Below are 23953 nucleotides of genomic sequence, written 5' to 3'. Positions count from 1 at the left end.
GTTTGGAAAGAAATTATAGATATTATATTATTAATATTCCAAACAGAATAGTGATGGGAGTTAGGCCACCGTAGATGTAGATGACTTTGTTATACATAGGATTGTGGTTATTAAAAAAATGTTTATATTTTATAGGATATTATGTTCATCTTAGTACCACTGCTGAAGTTCAAGAACAAGTATTGCAATATGTACCGGTTATGGCTCGTCCAATGGTACTTCAGAGAGATGAACATCCTATTATATGGACTCCAGTATATGCTGATATTACAGTATGTTTTTATCATTTATTTTTTTGATACTGCAGAAGATCATTTGAAATTATTGTATAATGAAATCCCTTATAATTATTATATGGGTGAAATTGCTCGTTTGTAAAAGTTTCATGTTTGGTTTATATCATTAATTTTAGCAGTTACTTAGCAACATTTTCAGAAAGCAGGTAGAATACACTGAAGTTTAAAATTGAAATCTGATTTACTATCATTTTTAAATGATAGTTAAGCATTATCACTAAATGTTTGTTAAGTCATTCCCTTTTTTTGGTTCTATGGTTTCTGCACATTATTAGAATTAATGTGAATTTTCTATTGTTTCACACCTGTGTTTTTAAAAAATGTATACGAGGTCTGTTAAAAAAAATAACCAAACCTTTTTAATTACATGCCAATGGAGATATTTAATGACATGCAGTTGACAGCATTGTGTTCCGCATAACCTCCTCTGGAACCACATTTCTTGGATTGTTGATATCTCATTTAGTTTTTGTGATTGTTATTTGAGTGCAACATCTGTGTTGCAACATCTGTGCAACATCTGTGTTGTGCAACATCAAGTGTTAATTGCGAGATTTGTAATTTTTTGAACAGACCTCGTAATAGTCAGTGTGCATCTTAAAAAAAATGTATAAATTCCAAATATTTCTAACAGATTTGTTACCTGACACACTGCTTGTTTTAATGCCAGATCCTTGCATAAATAAAAAACTACTGGATTTCGTGAAGAGAAAATGTAAAATTCATCTTAATAGATAATTGATTCCTATACTGTTTAATTGCTCTTAGGTATTGCAATTATTTGGCTCTTATGTTATAGATTTCATTTAATAATTTCTAATTATTTTGTGCTTTCTTCTATGAGAACTATAAGGTTTTCAATATTTTTCTTAAACTATGCATACTTACTGTATAGTTTATACTTTAATTTTTTTCACAGATTGATTTTTAAGGTGAGGAGACATTTTTCAGTTCTATCAGTCATTAACAGTACATCTTACAATCCACTTTTCATAGTTGTTCAGTAATGTTATTGGTTTTTCTCTGATTTTTTTCTTTAGGAGTTTGAAATAAACTGTTGAAGAATCCAATTTTTTTTCTTTATTTACATTATTCATTATTCTGACGGAAAACCCCATACTGTTTTCTCCATTACCTTTTTTTCAGCAATTTCTTTAGAACTACATGATTCTTCCTCATAAATTCACTTAGGCGAGATTCACTGTGCAATTTTATACCTCGAGTTAATTTACATTTTCAGTACAAATAAAAATTAAAATGTAACTAAATATAGGATATATGTTAACATTTATTTACTTACACAATTAATATAAATAAAATTACATAAAAGCTACAAAAATGTTTTGTTGACTCATATTGGGTGTAAGATGTAACCTTATAGAAAATATGAGTCAGCATATGCTGATTTATATTTTGTATGTGACTTTTATATAAGACTCTTATTATGTACTCCATCTTCCCCATTGACCTGCGTCATCAGAATAATTTTGTTGTATTACTGTTGGTTCTATAACCACATTACTATTTCAGGAAGTTACATGTAGTAGCTTGGAAACTTGTATTATGTTACTATATTAGTGTTTGTTTTGTTGGAATATAATTAATAAATGGATTTGAATTATTGCTTGTTTCTAAAGAAAAAAATCCTAATTTTTTATAGGAAAGTTCATTGTAAAATTCTAAACTTTTATTGAAATTTTACAGAATTTTATCAACTTTTCCTATTTATATTTTTTTGTTTAATATTTCTCAAAACCAATTTGAATTTTCTGTGCTGTATTGACTGTTTGAAAACTAATGAAAAGTTCTGTTCATAAAAGCTGCATTTAATATTTCGTAACTTTTTGAAAGTAAATTTTTTCATACACTTTTACATTTAATATATATATATATATATATATGTATATACATTTTATGTTCATTATTAAATGTACATGTATAATATCATGTATTTAAGATACATACACATTTAATGTATTTATTTAAAAAATATTTATATCCATTCAAAATACAGTAAAACATATCAATAAACGGTAGTTTTGTAGAAAATGTTAGATTCAGGAGATTCTATCTTAAGCAGAATATTTCCCTAGTCTCCGGTAATTACTGAAAACATTAAATGTTAATTTTTCTTGTAATAATAGAACATGTATGATACAGAAAGAAAAAAAATTTCCTCTTATGTTAAAAGAATCTTTTTTGTCAAGGTATGATATTATGAAGGATATAATGTGTCAAAACTGTACAAATGTTTTGTTCCACATAACATTACATAAATTAGGCAGTAAGAAGAAAATATTAGTTGTATCAATATTTTTGCTTAACCTGATGTGCTTGTCTTTATGTAAATATAAATTTAAATAGTAAATAATAAATATAAATTATTTAATTGGTGCCTTTTCATACATAGTTATTTACTAATAATTTAGGAGACAAGATAGCAATCAAATAGCAGCGTTTTCTGTTGTTTTAACTTCTATAATAATAATAATTGTAGTATATTGTTCATTGTCATGTAAATGGTAACTGAACATATTTTACATTTATGATCTACCATCTAAAATGGCAAATATGAAAGAGACACAACAAGGATTTTCTTGGGAACTATTAGAGCTACAGTTTTTGAATCTGTCTTTTTAATTTTTCAGGCCAAAAATATATTAAACCAAAAAATTTGTTCCTTAATTTGAGTTTCAAGATTTTGGGTTAATTTTATTCTTGGAGCAGAAATCAAAGCAAAATATTTAACTAGCTATACTGAAAAATGAAGCATCTCTGGATATAAACTTACAGGAATTTTTTAGCTTACATTAATTTCCCAAATTTTGAATCACCTATAAAATTTCATATATCATTCCTGTAAATATTTTTAAACTTTCTGTGCTGAAATTTATGTTCACAAAAAAGATGATAATTTTATCTTAGCTACAAAAATATAAGTTTTTCAATTTGCTATATTTTTTATTCTAAAATTATTCTAATTTATTGTTATTTAAGGATCCAAGAATGACTGATTGGCTTTGGGAACAAAATGAGCGAATGATACAGCGTGAGAGGTCATTGTTATATAAACAAAATAAAGATCGGGAACACGACCTTGACAAAAGATATGTAGTGGTACATAAAAAGGTTTGTGAAGTCTATAAAATCTATATATTTGAAAATAAATTACTTTTAATATGAATGCATACAGATTCTTAATATTCCAGTTACTTATTTTATGGTATAATTTTGAAAGGAAGTAAATAAATAATAAATTCCTGACATGTTTTTTATTTATTAATTTTTAATATTTAAGTATCTTTTGGTATGTTTAAACTTTGTCAGTTAACTTAGTATATTGGAATTAGGTGTTTGTTTAATTTTACAGTTATGCTGTTTAATTATAAACTACAACAAAATTACTGGACAAATAGAAAATATAAAAATAAAATCTGATCTTATAATGAAATAAAAAAATAGTATTGGAATGTTACAATATTATCATTAAAAATATAAAAACATTACACTTTGCAGTTACACGATCAAATGCCACTTCAAACAACTACATCTAGCATTTGAATGCAGAAATCAAAATTCACGTGCAAAACCCTCCTATTAGACCCATTATTAAATGCACAGCAGTTCCTATGATTAAACTATTTCAAAATATGGACACACTCATGTGTTTTTTATTTATTTATATAGCCCATAACAAAATAGTGAATGTAGCCGTACTATATACACTACATTCTTTGATAAACAATTTCTATATTAACATGTCTATAAGAAACTTATGTAAATACGAATACCAAAAAAACAATTTGCACTAATAGAGCATGTTACTAAAATCATATCTTAAAATAAGCAATAACAAATCAAAACTTTTTAATTAATAATTATAGGGACTAATCTCAATCAACTCTTCCTAATTGATTTACCCATATCTAGCCTTCTTACTGATATATTTTTATAAAGATTGGAATATTCATTTACGCTACCAAATAAAAACATACAAAGTACTGTTATGCTGGCATTATAACATTGAAGACATCATACCTCTATGCAAAAGCAACACAAGATTTTGTATGTTACTCATATTATTATCAATAGATTACATTTCAATTAGTAGTTCACTCTATAATATTAAACAAGAAACTATTCAACTTTGTAGACATAATTTTTATCCTATAGACTACAAGCTCACTTTTGATAAATACAGATAACATGCCACAAGTGTTACAGTTGTTTATAATACTATTTTCCCTTTCTGATAATTAATTTACAGCTCTTTCATGCACAGGACATGATAGTGTGTTTATAATAAACATGATAGCATGTTTTAGACGTGTATTCCCACATCAGCTGTGTTCAACACAAGTATTCAACACAATAAAATATCTAGCACACATTAATGGTTACACACCCAAACTCATATATTGATGATATGTTTCTTAAGATACAGGATAAACTTAAAACATGTCTACCATTAACAAATCAACCCCAATAATCATTTGAAATTTTCAACCATTCTAGTAGAGAAGTATTCCTTTCAAAATCATTGTATTTCTTTCAAAACCACCAACTGAGTACACATGATTATATCATAAATTAACCAAGTTACTCCAGAAAATACACCAACCCTAAAGTAGAAAAATTAAACTGTGATCTGTATAAATTAATATATATTTGGGAAGTTTGATACAAATTCAGCCACAAATACAATTGGCACATGTAAATTTATCAGAATCAATTTCTGCAAAATTTCTCATAATACTAATTACATTTATGAAGATATTAACTGTAACATGCAAATTTTACTCAAAGGGTATAAAAGTCACAATCCCTAAACACTTGAATAATGTGAGATTGAAAACATTGAGTTTGACAGAACCATACATGAAGAAGCACAATATAGATGTAATGTATTATTTAATCATATACTAAACAGGTTGCTGCTGATAAAGGAGTTGCATAATAGTTTTCAACAATTCTTAAGTTATATGTTTAGAAAGTAAGCCTTTAAAGTTTTGTTAAAAATTTTAACTCCATTTAAAAATGCTGATTGATGAATATTTTCTTTGTTAATTAATCTAGCAAGTCACTGTTAAAGAAAGAATTGCCATTTACTTGAATAAGTCTATGTATTCTACTTGAGAAGTCTATGAAAATCATTGATTTCAAAATAAATGATGATTCATTAATTTCATACAAAATTAAAATGTTATTTAATGCCAATGTTTCTCATTGGCTTCGATTGTTGACTATTTCAATGTACAAAATGTTTTATTATTAAAATTTCAAAAGTGAGTAAATCAGTAATGTTTATTGTTTAAAGAGAGGTCCTAATAATTGCAAATAATATCATTGTTTAATAATAATTGTTAATATCAGTATGATATAGTCAGGTTTAAACTGTTACATTAATACTTCCATATGAATTGCCTTTACAGTTGCAATACCACTTTTTAAAATTGTATTGTATGTCTGAAAAGATATTTTGGAAAACATGTTTTGTGTTAAATTTATAATTTAAAAAAAGCTAATAATTGTAGTAAGAACATATTTTAAAACTTGAATGCCAGTACTCTGAGAGAAAAATTTCCTGAATTGGAATTCTGTTTATTGTGATAATATAAAAAATAATAAAACAGAAGATGAAATCCTAATAAAGCTGATATACTATTGTTTTGAAAGCAAATAATTAACTAGAATGTATAATGAATTACAAATTTTTATTACATGCACAAGAAAATTATTGATTTTTGAAAAACGTGTGTAATTCAATTATTTGATTAAGTAATCATTTTTCAACTGAAATTTTTTTTAGGTTAAAGAACATGCCCCATCAGAGATTCACAAATACAGGCTAATGACTTCTGTTTCAATTCCTGTTTATGATCGTCGAGATAAAGCAGTAAGTAAAGTTTTTACTTGCATGAAAGTATTTGTTTATACTAAGAATCTTTATTGTGCAGGACTAAAATAATTATCTAGTAGAGTTGTTCAGTCATATAAATCCATTACTTTTTCAAAAGTGGTCCCATTTCATGTCTGGGAGTTATTCATTCAGGTATACAATATGTGACAAGGATTTTTATTGATTAGCTAAAAGGAAATACTCTGCTGCTTAATTTCTTTTAACTCTTTTGGATTTACAACATGTTAATGAGAGTTAAATGATGTTACCAGGTGTTGTAGGCTTAGTTGTTTTAGGTAGTGTTAAGGTAAACGTTTGAGTAATGATCTTCAAAAACTTTTTATTAAGCTTGTAAATATTCTAATAAAATTTTGATAACTGTAAGTTTTATATATTATTTTACTGTATTTTTTTTGATAGTACAAAAACTTAATTTTTTAAATTTTCAAGCTAGTTTGCTTAAATTTTAATACAGAAGTATTTTCTTGAAAACATGTTAGTTATTTTTAATTTTGAAGTTTTTGTAATCTTAACTTCTGACTAGTGATTACAAGCATTTGAATGTTTCTTCTTGCATAGTTCATTCTGTTACATCCTCCATACTTTACATATACCACAAGTATGCACTAACAAATGTTTTCATTACACAAGTTGTGAGAATTTCATGCGACCTTGGACAGTATACATGGAATGGGGAGGGACCTATTCAACCAAAGAGGCACAGACACTGGATTGTATATTATTAATCGGTGAAGTTTTACTGAGCACAGGACCTTCTTAGTAGTTAGAGAGTTTACATCTTTTGAAATGTACTTGGATTGTAAATCCTGTGGATCTTGTATTGAGGTCATTTCTGAGGTTGCTTATACCAGATAAAAGAACAGTTGTCTACAGTTTACTGAGGTATGGTTCTGTACTACAAGAAGCATAAACCATAAATCTAGAAACAGTTGACCGCCATCAGAAACTATAGAACTTCAGGAAGATACAAACTATAATTATTTGCATTATTGCTTTTGATTGTTTAGTCCAAGAAAAATACCTGTTCACAAATTAATTAAAATTAAAAGCTTTATCAGCTTCAGAAGTGCAAAAACTTCAATCTTCCAGCTAGTTGGGACCATGAGTTTAATAGTGAGATAATCCCTCAATGAGACAATGGAAATGGAACAGACTTTCTTCTAGGAGCGCAAAATTTCTAGATCTGTGGCAAACTTGCTTATCAGAATTATTCATATCCAATTTTTTTTCATGGGGATATTTGAAGGACAGTATGAAACAAGATAATCTTGTAAGATAGGACATCTCACTTAGAACATCACTTAAGATGTGCTAGACATTTCTACAAGAAATATGCAATCAGAATACAGAAACATGTGTTGTCAAAATTTTTTGTAATTGGCAAAATAGTGGGCAGTGTTTTTGCATTAGGTTGGTCATAAGTCTAGTTTTATTTTCCGTTAGGCTACATTAATATACCATTTATAATTTTTGTATGGATGAGTCCAGGGGCTTTACAGATATCCTGTGTTCAGTTATCAATCTAAGTTAGTGAAGAGTAAAAAGTAAGAGTTCTGTCAGACTTAATGTTTCAGAATAACAGTCATATTACCTTTATTTTTATATGGATGTGAATAGAAAAATAAGGAGTTTATTATTTCTTGTCAAATCAATTACCTTTTTGATATCTTTTTTTTTGAAAATGTGTGGGTACCACAACAGGCGAGTTGCTAATAGTATATGTAATCTTTTCCTATCGTTTTGTGTTCCTAACACAAAACAACAGTGTATGTAGGTTTGTTAATTGTTTCCAGATGAGTGGTGTTACCTAATGCAGATCTAGTTAGTAAATTTTCTGTACCATTTTATTAAATCTTGTGTACTAGTCTAAATTCTGATGATTATTGATGCTGATGTGAATTTCTTCTTAGGCAATGGTTTAATATACTTAAATGTTATTTCTGATGTCAAATCATCCATATAAAATTGTGTTTCAGAGTTTTATGAATTTTGGTATTAGAAATGTTATTAACACGTATTAGGACATTTTTGTGTAATTATGTTTAGTAGATAGAGAGTTCTGGATTGTTTCTATTGGTAAAATGCAAGCTTATGTTGTTCCATTACTCTCTACATTTAGAATGAATAGATTTGTGTACAGAAAAAATTAATTTAAATTTTAAATGGTAATGTTTATTAGAAGTTATTTTGGGATGTTAATTCTGACTGTCATCATTCCTAATTATAAAATTTAAGAGTGATAAAAATAACAAGAAATTAGGCACTCTCTACAGTTTGAAGATATTAAAGATAGACTCACTATTGGCATGCCTGAAATTGTATGGAGGCTATTTCCAATGCAAGAGGACATATATTTGTTCCTTTTTAAAAATAGTTACTTCAACTTTTCAAAGCACTTTTAATTAAAATACATAATTTAACATTTTTTTTACTCTTGTGTGTTTTTTGTGTCTTTTCTTAAACCCCCCCCCCCATTTATTTAGGAAATACAGCTGAGTAAAATTTTGAAAATTCATGACTTAATGGATACAGAAAGTTTGTTGCATAAAATTGTGATTAAAAGTTTAAATTATGTTTTAGAGAAACAATTAAAAATACTTATATGGAAATTTTTTTTTTTGAACCCACTGAAAATTGTTTTAAACAGCTGTTTATGTATATTTTGAATTTTGAAAAAAACATCATTGGTATTTCTTTCAATCGTTTAGTTACTTTACTTCTTTCTACATTTTATCCTAAATTTCAATAAAATGGAAAATTCTTTGAAATGAAATTAAAAAATTTCAACTATTCTGAAAATAACTTTGAAATGCCAGTTACTATCTTGAATCCCATTTAACTTTTTAATTTTGTTATGGAAATTGTTTCTACAACACACTAGGAAATTTTACTGAAATATTTTTGGCCATCATTCTGTTAAATATTATTGTTTAGTTTTAAATTCTTTAAAAGTATTTAACTTGTTTTAAATTCTTATTAGATAATATAATTAATATTTAAGAAATAGTTTAATTTTAATTGTTGTTTTTCTTTTTTAAATTTATGTTACCAAATAATTAGCATCATTTGTTTAAATATCCTCAATTTTCTCTGTAGAAATAATTACCCCATTGAAATTAATAGAAATAAATTAAAAAAAAAACAAAACCCAAAATTTAATATTTAAAAGAACATGTGTATTACTCAGTATGTGTTAAACCTATAGTTACTACTTTTATTACAGATTTTATATATATATATATATATATATATATATATATATGTTATTTTACTGAAATTTATCTTTTTGAGATTCATATTATTCCTCTGTACTGATAAATTACATTTAAATTCTATTAAATAAATTATCTAGTACAGAATATTGAGATAAGACATATTTTACCTTAATTTTTCACAGAAATACTTTTGCGCGATCCTGCATCCTCAGTCATGATTGAAATAATTTCGTTATTACATAATAAAAATCTAAAAATATTATTATTATTTTTACTAATGAAAAATTAAAGTAAGATATGTTTTCTCAATATTCTGTACTAGGAGGTTTATTTAAGAGAATTTAAATAGTGTACATATATATTTTTATTTTTCATCCTTTCAATGAATTTTACCAACTTCATTGTGATTAAGAGTACCATTGCTGGTAAAGCCACTGTGAGCTCTACTGTGGTATATGCCATTACATACTATACAAAATTTGAAAGGGATAGAATTGCTAAGCCTTGTCCCTACTTTCTTTATATATTTTTTGGGTTAGGTACTATTGATTAAAGTGGTTGGAAGTACAAATCAAAATCTCAAGATTATGTACAAAGTTATTAATACATATTTAATAAAATTGGGTAATTATTTCTAGTAGCTTACTAATATGTTGTAAGTAATGATGAATTTGTTTTATTTGATTTCTTTTTTAACTAATACATCTTAATCGTAACTTTCTAACAGAATGTTACTGAACAAGTACTCGTTAATGAAGCTTATTGGGTATTGAAAACAACAGAGGTACAAACACGAGTTTATAATTATAATGAAAATAAAAAAAAATTAGTTTAGAATTTATTAGTAGATTAGATATAGTAGATAACAGTTATATACATATATTTTTTATAACTAACGGTTCTAGCATTGATGGTTCCTTAGTAATTTAATGTTTATATATAGAGTTGTGTGATTATTTATTATTATCATTATTACTAGTCTGGAAACAGTTTGGATCAGGATAAAAATATCCTGACCCGTCTGCTGCGTCAGTAGAAATAACTTGATTGTTTATATAGCCTTTTGTTTTGTTTTTGTTTATTTTATTTTTTATTTATTATTTTTTTTTACTTTCAGCTTGTAATTTATATTGTAGCAGATAATAATATTGTTAATAGATTTTATGTAATTAGTTTATAAAACTTTTTAGGATTAATCAATATAATTAGATGTGCTCTATATAGTAGCTGTTTTGAAATGCCATTTTTCCAGACATACATTAAATATCTATTTACATAAATTTATAATTTGTAATTTAGATGTAACTTAATTTTTACTGAAATTTTCTATTTGGGTTTTTTGTTGTAAAATTTTATTTAATAATACTAAACAGATGAATTTTTATTTTTTATTTTTGTGTTCCTTAATTAATGTAGGTAATAATTTGGTAAATCTAAAAATATTTTTCTTTGATTTGTTACTTACATAAAAAGATAATTTATTTGTTTTGTAAATAATGTATATCTTTACTGTAGCATTTGATAATCTTTATTAGTTATAATATTAAAATAAAATTTTTTATTTTTCTTTGGATAAGAACTCTTCAAACAATGGTCATTTTAGCTTTAAAGCTGATTTTCAGTAATATTGCTTCTGTTTATTATTATTATATTTTTTTTAGTTGATTTGCCAATTGCGTGTTTGTATTATGAAAGTTTTCATTACTTCTTTTAAAAAAATTAGGTATGCTATTATTAATTATAATCAACTAATATTGTCAGAAAGTGAACATTTTTTTAATGAGAAACTTTATTAGAGATTTTCTTCATTATCAAATTAAATATGTTAAAAATAGAAAAAAACTAAAATCCTTTCATTTTTGTTTATTTGACTTGTTTAGTTTTTAAGATAATGGAAAGTTCTTATGAAATGGGGAATGTATTGATTGTTGCAATGGGAGAAGAGAGAATAAAATAAATTTTTCAAACATTTAAAAACCATTGATTTATATATATATATATATATATATATATATATATATATATATGTGTTTATATATAAACTACTATAAAACATTATTTAAAGTGTACCAATATTCCCAGAAATCTGGTTTTTGTTTTATTCTATACAATAAAAATAATCATCTTACGACTTGAAAGTTTTGATCCCTTGCTGTGCAAGATATTTCTTATGTTAAGCTTTCATCTTTAACTTAAAACTAAGAACCTAAAATCAAATAATACTTTAAATAAAGGTTTTAGAAAAATTATTTTCCTACATGCATTTTCTTTCTTTACTGTAACTTCAAAATTGATCTATTTATGGACAGAATATGCAATAAATAGTTTTCTTAAAAAGTATTATTATTTTTTTAAAGTTAGTTATGTTTAAAAAAGTTATTAAGTAATACGTTGGTGCATTTCTTTTGATTTCATGGTTTCTAAAAGAAATGTTTTGAAAAACATTGTCCTCTATCAAATGTGCTACAATTTTAAATGATTGAAATTTATTATTGAATTCATTATATGCGTGTGTATGTGTGTGAACACTTTTTGTTTCAGATTTTGATTTTGATTTTGGATTCAGATTAAGCATTGTTAGAGAATTACAAAAATGCATGAATGGTCGTGATAGGCTATCAGGTTCACTCAGAATGGCCACCAAAAATAAAATTTTATAATAATCATTATGTAAAAATATAAGCTATTAAGTTTGTTCAAATGCACTAATGTAAGGTATACTAAAATGCATAAAATATATAAATATCAATTTTGGAAATCAAATGTAAGGCCCTAAAATGGTGGAAAAACTAACTTTTTAATAATTGAAAAAACAAAATATATATGCCATAAATCGACTAAAAGATGAAATGAGTAGATTATATTAACTTAGCACTGGGACCCCAATAGAGATTTATTAAAACCATAACAAACTCATTTGCGCAATCTACAAATTAAAAAAAAAAAATTAATTTAAAAATAGAAAAAAATGTGTAATTTAATTATAACAGAACTTAACCTATGTCATAAAATACTATAAATTGTGATTAACATAATATGTGAGTACTGATTTAATCGGCCACCAAATAAGGGTAACATTCCTAAGGAACTTTAAAATATAAAAATTTGTACATATAAAATCTATGAACACCAGTTGGATTAAATTAAACAATAATACTCAAATCTATTATAAAACATGTAATACATAATGGTCTGAGTTACGTAGAAGTTAGAGATAATAACATTATTAGAAATAAATTAATAATTGAAAGAACAACAATAATAATAATAATGTTTGTTGAAGAAAGTCTTACTAGACTTTTCTTGATAACTTATTAGTATTTGTAAATTTTAAAATAAAAATCACTGGAACATAATAAAGAATGATAATTTTTTTTACATAACTATGTTTTGAGTTGTGTAATTTAATTAGTTACTTTGTTTGTTGACAACTCTACATGAAATTTCTGTAAAAGGAATTGTTAATATTAAAATCCAAGATGTACATTTTTTTTATACTTACAAAATATTGCATTTTTAAGCACTTAAGTGCTCACTTCAGTTAGTTTATGTATTTAATAACTGATTTGTGGAGCACTGACCAAGGAAATACCGTGTGATATGTAATCAGATAATTTGTACTGAAGTATGGACATTACATTTTTGTATTTTGCAATGTTAATTATTTTTGAAATAATAGAATAAATGTAGTTTAATATAAATATTTTCTACTGGTTTTGTAAATTGAATCTTTTGGAAAAAATGTATAATTGTTGAAAATTATCTTAGTTTTTTTGGGTAAAACTGTAAATTTGTATGAAAATTTAAAATGCTATAACGTATATATTTCTATCAGATATTACATAAGTCAAATTAAAGGATATTTATGTAAGCTTTTATTTTACACTCCACTAATATTTTCTAAAACTAACACTTTTGGCGATTTTACAATAACTTACATAATTAAATATGTAGAGAAATTACATTAAGAAAATAAAAATAATTACCATATTTAAATTTAGGCATCTAAACAAAATAATTCCTTTTGGCTCTTAACACTTATAATTGTATTTATAAAAGTGGTATGATTTTTTTTTTGCCAAATTAAGAGTAAATTGATTGTAGATTAATTTATGTAATAATTGTTTGCTTTCCCAGAAATTTAATTGATAGATATAAACTGAGATTGATGAGCTTGTAATTGGCAAAATTCCATAAGTCAAACTTTTATAAAAAAAAATTATCAAACATTATTATGTTAACTGTAAACATTTTTAAATATTAAAAAGTTAAGTAAAGTTAAGTAAAAATATAAAAAAGCATTTAAAAAAATTACAATATTTTCCATAGGAATTATTTCTTTATCATTTTATAAATCATAAAACAGAAAAACATTTTCCAGCTTATTCCTTAAAAAATTTAAAAGAAAATTATTTACATTTATTTTATTAAACTCTTCAGAGCTGAGTAATTCTTAAAAAAAAAATATATATATTTTTTTAATAAATGTTTAATTTCTTCTATATTTTATCCATAATAGGTGAGTATTGAAGGAAGGTAAAGTGAAGAAAGAAGGTCCAAATTCCAGGAAAATGATTTCTCTGAAACCTTTAATTATATTTATTTTAGTTCCTTAGTTATCCAACCATTATTAGATCCAATTGTACGTGACTAACATAAGAAATACTTTCTGAGCTTAAGGAGTGTCAAAGATTCAAAAACATAGTCATACTTTGGTTTAATTTTACTGTAGAGTAAAACAAAAAGCAAATTGCAAATAATTTTTTAAGTTTTAAAGGATATTGTATAATAGTCTTTCTTAGCAGGCAAATAGTAGATTTCTTTTTCAGTTTTAAGCTCTCCTTATGTGTGCAAATTTGGTTTTATCAATTGCATTAGTTGATATATCCTTTGTAATTTTATTATCTAAATAATAAGTCCTTTATGCTTCTTTCTCTTATATGGCTTACTGTATTTATTTTATAAATAACCTTGTCCTAGCAATAAATTAATATCTTATAGTATTTCTTCCAGCTCATAGTTTGTTTTTGCCAAAAGAAATAGTCATCAGTGCCAAAATGACAGTTTGTCTTCATGTTAATTTTCTCTCCTTGGATAGTCAATCTGTTCTTAAATATGTCCTATTATTCACTGTTGCGTCTTTTATGTACTAGTTGAAAAGTAATGAGGACAAGCTGCAACCTTTTCTGAATTGGAGCTCAGTTTGGTTCATTTCTGACTTTAATTACTGATTTTTAAATAGATTGAAAATAACTTCTTTCTTTCCCTTTATTTAATCTGATTTTTCTTAAAAAATTTTGACATTTGATTCTTTATTATCAAATGCTGTAGATGGCATTAAGTATCTTAAATTTGATCTCTGAAATAATCTGAAGGCTAGAATGGTGCAAATACACTCATGCCTCTTCTAAAACTGAACTGGTCTCATGTCATTGACCACCAACTGCACTCACTCTTATCTGAAAAATATCCCTGGAGAGTGTTTTTGAAGCATGAGATGTTAAAGTGATGGTGTGATAGCTCTTGCATTTATCTGTTCCTAATTTATTCGGTATAATAATTATTCTCTTTTGAAATCTAACGATATTTTTCCAGTTCCATAACAATACTAATGAATAAATTCTTAGGTATCTGAATCTTACCTTATTTTTCCAAGACAGCACATTAATCAAGAGGGTGTCCATTCTTACTGCTTTATTCTTTTTTAAGTCTTTTAGTTTTCTTTACAGTTCAGATGATAATTTAGAGTTTCCTCTTTAAATCACTGTCTTTTTCTCCTGCAGCATTTTATCAGGTAATTTCTCTCATCTTTACTGTCCTATACATTCCTGTCACTTAATATCTTTTCCTCTCTGCAACATCAGCACTTCTGATTATTGTTGGCTTTATTTCTTCCAATTATTCTCTCATTTTTTATATGCTATGTCTACTTTTTCTGTAATTATATTTTCTGTTCCTTATATCTCTTCCTTCAACTAGTCTTCCTTTGCTATATTGGACTATCTGTTGATGCAGTTTACTTAAATTAATGGTTTATTAATATACTTAATATTAATTAGTCATTGATTTTTAAAACAATTAAATTTGCTCCATTTTTCTGTACAATATGCATAGCTAAAAACTATTGTCTTTCCACTTGAAAGTTGACAAATCTAAGCTTAATTACTACAATTAAATTAGAATCATATCAGTTCCTTGGTTGTCTTCATGATAACATTTATTATTAGTTTCAACTAATATTATATTCTTATCTGGAAGATGTAACATCTATTAAGTACTGAATACTAAATTTATAGTCATTTGCAATATCTGATTTTTTACTTAAAACAAACAGTTAAGTTATCTAGTCGCCTTTCTTTTAACTCGTAATTTAAATTTAAGCCACCTCTTTCCTAATACTTTCATAATCTCAACATGTTATTTACTATAATGTTATAATCGATATGCTGAAGATTCTTAAAAATAACCAGAAAACTTGCTACAAAATAGGTGGGCATACATGATGAAGTAGGTTGGCTTTCATAGAAAGTTAAAACTACAATTATCACAATATACTTCTAAAAGCAACTTGTAAAAATGGTAACTTATAAAATAATTTAATATCTCAGTTTGGTAATTGATAATGAATAAATTAATATAAGGTTTTCTTCTAAAAAAATATAAACTATTTGCAAAAAATGTAATATCAAATTGTTATCATTTATTTATATTTATTACTAATAATATGTTATATTATATCTGATTAGTAGTAAAGATTTCTTTCATTGTAATGAAATATCTACTAAAGACTTGGTATTTCAAAAATTAATTTATCTAACTGAACCATAAATAACTGAAATTTTCAAGTAAATTCTGTTCAAATACATTGGACATTTTTCTGGTAATTAAGTTAACAAGTGTAAAATAACATAAAACTTAAGGTATATCATAATACAAGGTATAAATAAAAAAAATCAGGGTTTTAAAGTTATTTAATATTCTTTGATGATTATATGGCAATCTAATGAAGTATGGTCCAGTAAATACACCAACTCTGAGGTCGTAAAATTAAACTGTGATTATTACATTAATTAATGTACAGATGTAAAAATATGTACATTTGGGTTTTAAAGCTCTTTAAAATTTCTTAACTGTGACGTACAGTAATGAATCACAAATAAATAAAAAAAAGTAGCAGATATAGTTTTATTCTACAAGTGTTCAATGTAAGCACCTTTCGTTACATGCCACATATCCAGTCGTTTGTTTGTTCCATACTTCAACCAGCATGTCTGGAGTAATGGAAGCAATAGTTGCTTCAATTCTTTGCCTCAAATTAGATAGATCAGTTAGTAGCAGAGGTGCATACACAAGATCTTTTATAAAACCCCTCTTGTAAAAAATCACAATTAGTCAGATCGGGTGAGTTCGAAGGCCACTGCAAATAAGGTCTGTTATCGGGTCCATGATGACCAATCCAGCGATTGGGAGAAACATCATTCAAAAAGTCTTTTGCAAAGTTATGCCAATGAAAATGTGCACCATCTTGTTGCAAAATAAAATTCTCTGCTTCATATTGCAATTGAGAAAAGAGCCTCATTCATAGCATGTACAAATGATTTTGGTTATGCTGTGTTCACTTGATTCAATGAAAAAGAACAGCTTGTAAGCTTACCATCAGGATATTGCACAGAAAATGTTTAATTTTGGAGAGCCTCTTTTGCATTGTAAAAACTCATGGGGATTTTCTGAACCTTAGATATTGACATTATGTGTGCTAACTTTTAACATAAGATGAAATGTTGACTTAACATCAAACAATATGATCAAGAAAGTCTTCATCTTCATGTTGCAACATTCTGATCATGAAGTCGGCATGCACAGAACAGCCAGTAGGCTTCAAAATTTGTAACAGTATAAATGGTATGGGCGCTTACATAAGTAGTTCCTTAAAACATTCCACACAGTCATCACCGGCATTACTTGTTCTTTGCAGCTGGCCTTCCTGACAGTCTTTTTAGATTACACAGGAAAGATTCCCTGACACTCATCAATTTCTTCTGACACCCTTAGTCATCCTGTACTCTCCGCTTTGCACAGACAACTTGTTGTTTCAAACTGATTATGCCATTGATGAATGTTATTGTTAGATTAAGGATTACGATTAAATGTTTTATAGAATGTAGGTTGAACTAAAACTACAGATTCACATTTAGCAAAATGCAAAACACAGAAGACCTTCTGTTTAGTTTGCCATCTTTGCTAGCAGCTCTTTTAAGTGGAAAGATAGGTAATGATTCTGTGGTTATGCATGCAACTAAAACTTTCCTTTTTTATCTTTGATTCTAGCCTTAAATTAATACTCATACATCTGATCCAAGAGATATTATAACACATTAAAACCTTGATATTCTTTTTTGAACACCTGGTACAGTATGTCTCATAAACATGTTTTCATCATTGATTGATCATAGAAATTTTATTTATTGATTTAGATGGAATTTTAACAGACAAAACGTGTCACAAAAAACTAAAAAGCATTACCTTTTTTTTATTGCATACAAATAAAATTATAGCCTCTCAAAATAAAACCCCTGTTTTAAGCGATCTAATTACCTAAATTGTGTATATATATATGAGGTGCTAACCAAAAGTTCGGGGAATTTGAATTTCGTGCGTGAACCATTGCTGGAACGACCTGCTGCCGCTAGATGTGGCTAACAGTACTCTTTGTGAACAGCTGTGACGGTGAGAGGCTGCATTGTTGACTTTCGTGCGGTTGTGTTTTACTGCCTTGGCAAAGTTCTAAATGGCAGATTTTAAAGAGCAAAGAACCTGCATCAAATTTTGCTTCATGCTTAAAAACTGGTGCAGAAACCCATTGCATGCTTGTGGAAGCATTTGGTGACAATGCTATGAGTAAAAGTAAAACTTTTTTTTTGTGGTACGAACAATTCAAAGGTGGACGAACGACAGTCGATGACGATGAGCATTCAGGAAGACTATCAACAAGCGCAACACTGGAAAACATCGTGAAAGTGCGAGAGGCTATTGTTGCAGATCGTAGATAAACAATCCATGATGTTTGTGCAGTCGTACAAATGTCATATGGGTCTGTGCAACGCATCTTGTCGGACAATTTGAACATGAGACGCATTGCTGCAAAATTTGTACAGAGACTGTTGAACAGTGACCAGAAAAAAAATCGCGTAGCTGTCTGTAGTGAATTGAAAAATTCAGCAAGAGATGACCTTAACTTCATCTCCAACATTATAACTGGTGACGAGACATGGGTGTACGGGTATGACCCTGAAACTAAGCAGCAGTCGTCGCAGTGGAATTCACCGCAACCAAAAAAAGCACGCCAAGTTCGCAGCAACGTAAAGTCCATGATGATTGTTTTTTCGACATCAAACACATTATCCATAAGGAATTTGTTCCTCTTGGTCAAACTGTCAATGGGATGTTCTATTGTGAAGTTTTGAAGCGGTTACGTGAAAGTATTAGGTGCAAACATTCAGATCTGTGGGGTAACAACAGCTGGGTTCTGCATCATGACAATGTGCCCACGCACACATCGCTAGCCGTTCGGAATTTCTTGGCTTCCAAAAAGATGGTATTGATTTCCTACCCACCCTATTCACCTGACCTTGCCCAGTGCGACTTTTTTCTCTTCCCAAAAATAACACTTCAATTGTTCCGTTGTTATAACACAATTGAGATTCAGGAAGAAACGCAGAACATGCTTTGAACACTTACACCTGCAGACTTCCAGGGATGCGTGGAATCATGGGAAAAACGCTGGGATCACTGTATCAATGCCCAAGGTGATTACTTTGAAGAAGACAGTGGAAATTATAAGTTATGGTAAAATTCCCTGAACTTTTGGGTAGCACCTCGTGTATATATATATATTTTTTTTTTTATTATGATGTGAGTTGATATTATAGCTATCAAGCAAGTTTTTCAGCAGTTGTTCCATTTTTCCAAAAATTAAATAGAGTAAATCTAACTTTTTTAAATTGCATCAGTTTATCTTCATGGAAAATAATACATTCAGTGGAGCAAAAAGTTAAAAGTACTATGATAACCAAAAAAAAAAACATAATTTAATTTATATTAAAAAAAACATAATTTAATTTATATTAAAAAAAACATAATTTAATTTATATTAAAAAAAACATAATTTAATTTATATGTAATAGATCAACCCTAAGTACAGAACAACTGAAACAGGATGACTTACCTTATTTCATTACATAACAGAAGCACTTTAGCGAATTTGATTTGCATCATCAGCTGCATTCATTATATTATATATATATATATATATCTATTACAAAACCATTAAAAACTTGTAAACGATGACAACATACTGCCCATTCAATTATAATTTATGTTAAAAATATTTTTAAACCAATTAAATCTCTTCAAGAATCTTCAGATTAAATTTAACTTATCATACTTTAAAAACCACACAAAAATTTAAAACCTTTTATTTAAATTAAACATTTTAAATTATAATTCCAACAAGAGATAAAAACACAGAATATAAAAACTTAAAAAATATATAAAAAATTGTTTAAAATTACAAAGATCAATTTGTCAAAATTAATCAAGTCAAAATTAAAATGTAAAAATGTAATTAAAATAAAGATAAAAATTATATAATCAAAAGTTCAAAATGAAACAAAAATCCAAGCAAAGCAAAATCATGTGCCAGCCATTTCACCGATCTTACTTTGCTTGGGTTTTTGTTTTATTTTGAAAGTTTTAATTTTTAAAATAAAAGTTTTATATAAACTTCTAGTTATACATGAACCAATTTTAAATAACGAATATGAAATAATTTTAAATAAATTAAATTCTTATAATGAAAGATTAAAATTTACATGTGAAATAGAACATAATAGAAAAATTCATTTTTTAGACATAAATATTAAAATAAATAAAAACAATCAGATAATAAATAACTACAGTGTATAAAAAACCTATCTCAAATGAAATTATAAACAAAAATTCTAATCATCCTTGGTCTCAAATATATTTTAATATTAATAATTAATAAGTATTATTATTTTATATATATTATTATATAATATATATAATTTATTATATGTATTATTTCATTATATATATATATATATATATATATATATATATATATAATATATTAATTTTATTTTAATATATTTAAAAATATGATAAATAGAGCAGTAAAATACACAAATGTTAAAAAGGAACTGCGTAACAAAATAAAAAAGTATAAAGAATATATACTATATTGAGGATATGATATACCTCATTGATAGATAATATGTACAAAAAAAAATAGTTCAAAATATTTAAATAATACAAACATCACTACATTAAAAACCATAAATGAAAACAAATGTAAGGAAAATATAAATTACTCCTACACTAATTAAATTATAGAAAAATTGATTAATGTATATAATGATAAAAATATAAATCTACTTACAAACTCGATAACTATGTAATGAAACCTTTAAAATATTATAATAATAAAATGAAGAATAGATATGATTTTTCTGGTATTTATAAAATAAAATGCAATAATTTTGAAAAAATATATATTGGAAAAACAAATAGGTCTTTTAAGGATAGATTTAATGAATATTGTAGAGCTTTAAAAAATAAAAAAATAGGTTTTTCAAATTAGTTGACCATTTATTTAATAACCAGTAAACATAACTAATTTGGAAAATCATTAAGAAATAATTGAAAAAGTAAATATTGAACAAGAAAATAATAATAAAAAATTAGAAATTTTAGAAAAATTTTATATATACAAATATAATGTGAATTTAGCCTCATAAATCTGCAGACAGAATTTTTTGGAGACATTTATAAAAATTATTTAAGTTGGTAATAGGTTTGATAAGATTTTAATAAAATTAAATAATTGATTATAGTACTATATTAATGTAATTATATAAACCAAGATCGAAAGGAATTTTAAATAATTTTAGTAAAATAATTTTAACTTTAATTGCAATTTTAGTAGATGTTTAAATTAAAAAAAAAATTTGACCGAACAAATGTATGTTTTTTATATTTTGCTCATTAACCAATGTTATCAAAAATTAATTAAGTATAAAGGTGTTGCATGGTAGTTATATGTGTAATTGGAAATAAAGATAAATCAGAAAACATCACTGAGGATGGGCTTTTGCCCGAACGCGCTATAATGTAAAGGAAATAAAGGTAAGAATGTTTCTTTAATTCTGTAGTTGCAGATTGGCTAAAATTCAATATATATATATATATATATATATATAGGTAAAATTATACACATAAAAGCTGAGCTACATTTTGTTTTTGTGGTATTATGCTCTCTTGAAGCTAATCCAAGTGGCATCAACATGTATTTTTGGAAAATTTTAACTATAAATTTTGATAATTTTAGCTGATTATGTCATTTATGGTATCTCTTTCACTTTAAAGTAAATTTTCTATTGAAAACTAAAGTTTTGTTTTGAATGGTTTCCATTAAGTTTGTACACAGTGAAAAAGGTGGTTATTTAATTTTATATTTTGACTTGTTCTGGTATATGACTGAATCTTAAGCAATCGGTAAATAAAATATGTACACTTAATTAAATCTTAAACCTATTCATAAAAATAAATCAATCCATCTGTTGTATTTAACATTAGTAATTCTATAATGTTTTCTTATTTGAAAAAAAAACTTATCTAAATAAAGATCATTTATCTATTTAAAATTCAAGATAATTTGTTTGTATGTCTGATTCACATAGGATAATTCTTTGTGACTTTCTTAAATGAATTTTCTTTTAGGCTTGGTTTATCTGACATTTCTCTCACCTCCACCCCATTTGGTCGCCCTAAAGCTTAAGACCAAATATCCATGCCTCAAAGCGGTTTAGCGACCAATTTTCTGATTAGCTCCTAGAGCTTACCTAACTGCTTGAGCGGAATAAGCGTGGTGCCCTTCACCACTTGCTTGCGTGTCCCACTCACTTGTTGTATATTACTAAAAGGGTAGGTGCACCCTGTCTATATACTAAAATGTATGATTTGTCAATAAATTAATATTTATTCTGCTAAGGACAGTAATTTGCTGCCTCTGCGGTTGACAAAGCTGCCTGCGTCCGGTCTTCTAGCTGTGGTTGTGAATTAGCACGAACTAACAGGAGACAGTTGTTGGTGAAAGTCTGGACCGTGACTCCTTCTGGAAAACGTCAATCCCAGAAATCTGTTGAATACCTGGTTCCACAGCAAGGGACCGAGAACAGAACCCTGTGGGCTTCCCCTGGTGACTGATTTTTCCTCAGCTAAGTGTGCATCCTTAAACAGAGTTGTATGGTTAGACAAATAATATCACTACCACGGCCTGCAGGGGTACGGGAACATTACAGCATTCCAACTCGTAGAGAACAGAATTCCAACACAAGGAAGGAGGTGCTGCCCCTTTGTTAATAAAAATTGCCAAAACATATTTACAGTCAACACTTTCCACCTCGGAAAGAGCATTTAAGATGCAATCCTTGGTGCCAACCCCTTTCATGAAGCTGTATTGGCCTTATTTAGAAAATCGTTCATATCGATATTTTTCCAGAGCCATTCCACAACCAGCCTTTCAAGCAACTTGCCGATTACTGGCAAGAGACTGATTGGTCAATAACAGCTGACCTCACTCAGATCCTTTCCTGATTTTAAGAGCACCCTCACCAGACCCACCTAAAGTCAGAAAGCAACCCCAGCTAAGGCACCCCGAGAACAGTCTGCCAAGCGGCTCTTTTATGACAAGCAGCAGATGATAGATATATCCAGGTCAAGCTGGTCAATCCCCGGTGCCTTTCTCAGTGCCATTTCAGAAACCACTTGGTCTACATCTATGGGATTCACAGCCCACATGTCAAGGAATGGTGTCTCACCCGCCTTGATGCCAATTTCTGCTTCACCCTCTGGAGTATCTGGAAACAGAGTATCTAGGAACGCCTGGTAAGTCGCCACAGATGTTAATGTGTGGTCCCAACCACCAAACCTGCATCAAACACTGGACAGCACAAGCAATGGCTTTGGCCAGAAACATGACTTAGCAGGCTGCCAGGGGCTGCATTGCAACTTTTTGCAATTTTTCTTTTGAGGCTTTGTTATTGTAAATATAAAATTGCTTTCTTTTGCTTTTATAAAAAAAAATAAATAAAACATTTTTTGTATAGATGTATAGTAACATTTGTATTCTGTTGGTAGCTATGTTATAACTATGATATTTTCACTCTCATTTGAAAAGTTAAAGTTAAAACTGCAGAAAATATCTAAAACTATTATAAAAATATCCATCTTAGTAATCGGGCTTAATATTTACTAAAATTATATTACTTGAAACTGATTTATTAATTACTCATTTTTAATAATTTAATTCAGCTTATTAAAACTGATTAAAATTTTAATATTAAATTTCCTTCTGAGTTATTAATTCTTAATTCACAGAACTGATGACATTTAAGTATAAAGATTTGTATATAAATTAATTGATACAAGTAGTTAATGTG

At 27.2% G+C, this 23953-nt stretch overlaps 1 protein-coding gene across 4 annotated transcripts in view; it reads left to right on the top strand.

Annotated features, from left to right (window-relative positions):
• stj (voltage-dependent calcium channel subunit straightjacket) overlaps positions 1-23953 on the top strand; it is a 230930-nt gene that overhangs the window by 38338 nt on the left and 168639 nt on the right. For 3 of the 4 annotated variants that reach the window (XM_075360777.1, XM_075360775.1, XM_075360778.1), the window contains exons 9-11: positions 136-272; positions 3294-3425; positions 6106-6192. In XM_075360777.1, the coding sequence (XP_075216892.1) occupies positions 136-272; positions 3294-3425; positions 6106-6192 (356 nt within the window). Of the gene's footprint in view, positions 1-135; positions 273-3293; positions 3426-6105; positions 6193-10158; positions 10216-23953 lie in introns of all 4 variants that reach the window. The other variant, XM_075360776.1, reaches the window with a different exon arrangement.

The sequence above is a fragment of the Lycorma delicatula genome, chromosome 3 (assembly GCF_047948215.1).
Source record: "Lycorma delicatula isolate Av1 chromosome 3, ASM4794821v1, whole genome shotgun sequence".
Taxonomy (NCBI): domain Eukaryota; kingdom Metazoa; phylum Arthropoda; class Insecta; order Hemiptera; family Fulgoridae; genus Lycorma; species Lycorma delicatula.
Note: the sequence above shows the minus strand (reverse complement) of the source record. Positions and strands in the feature narration are given on the sequence as shown.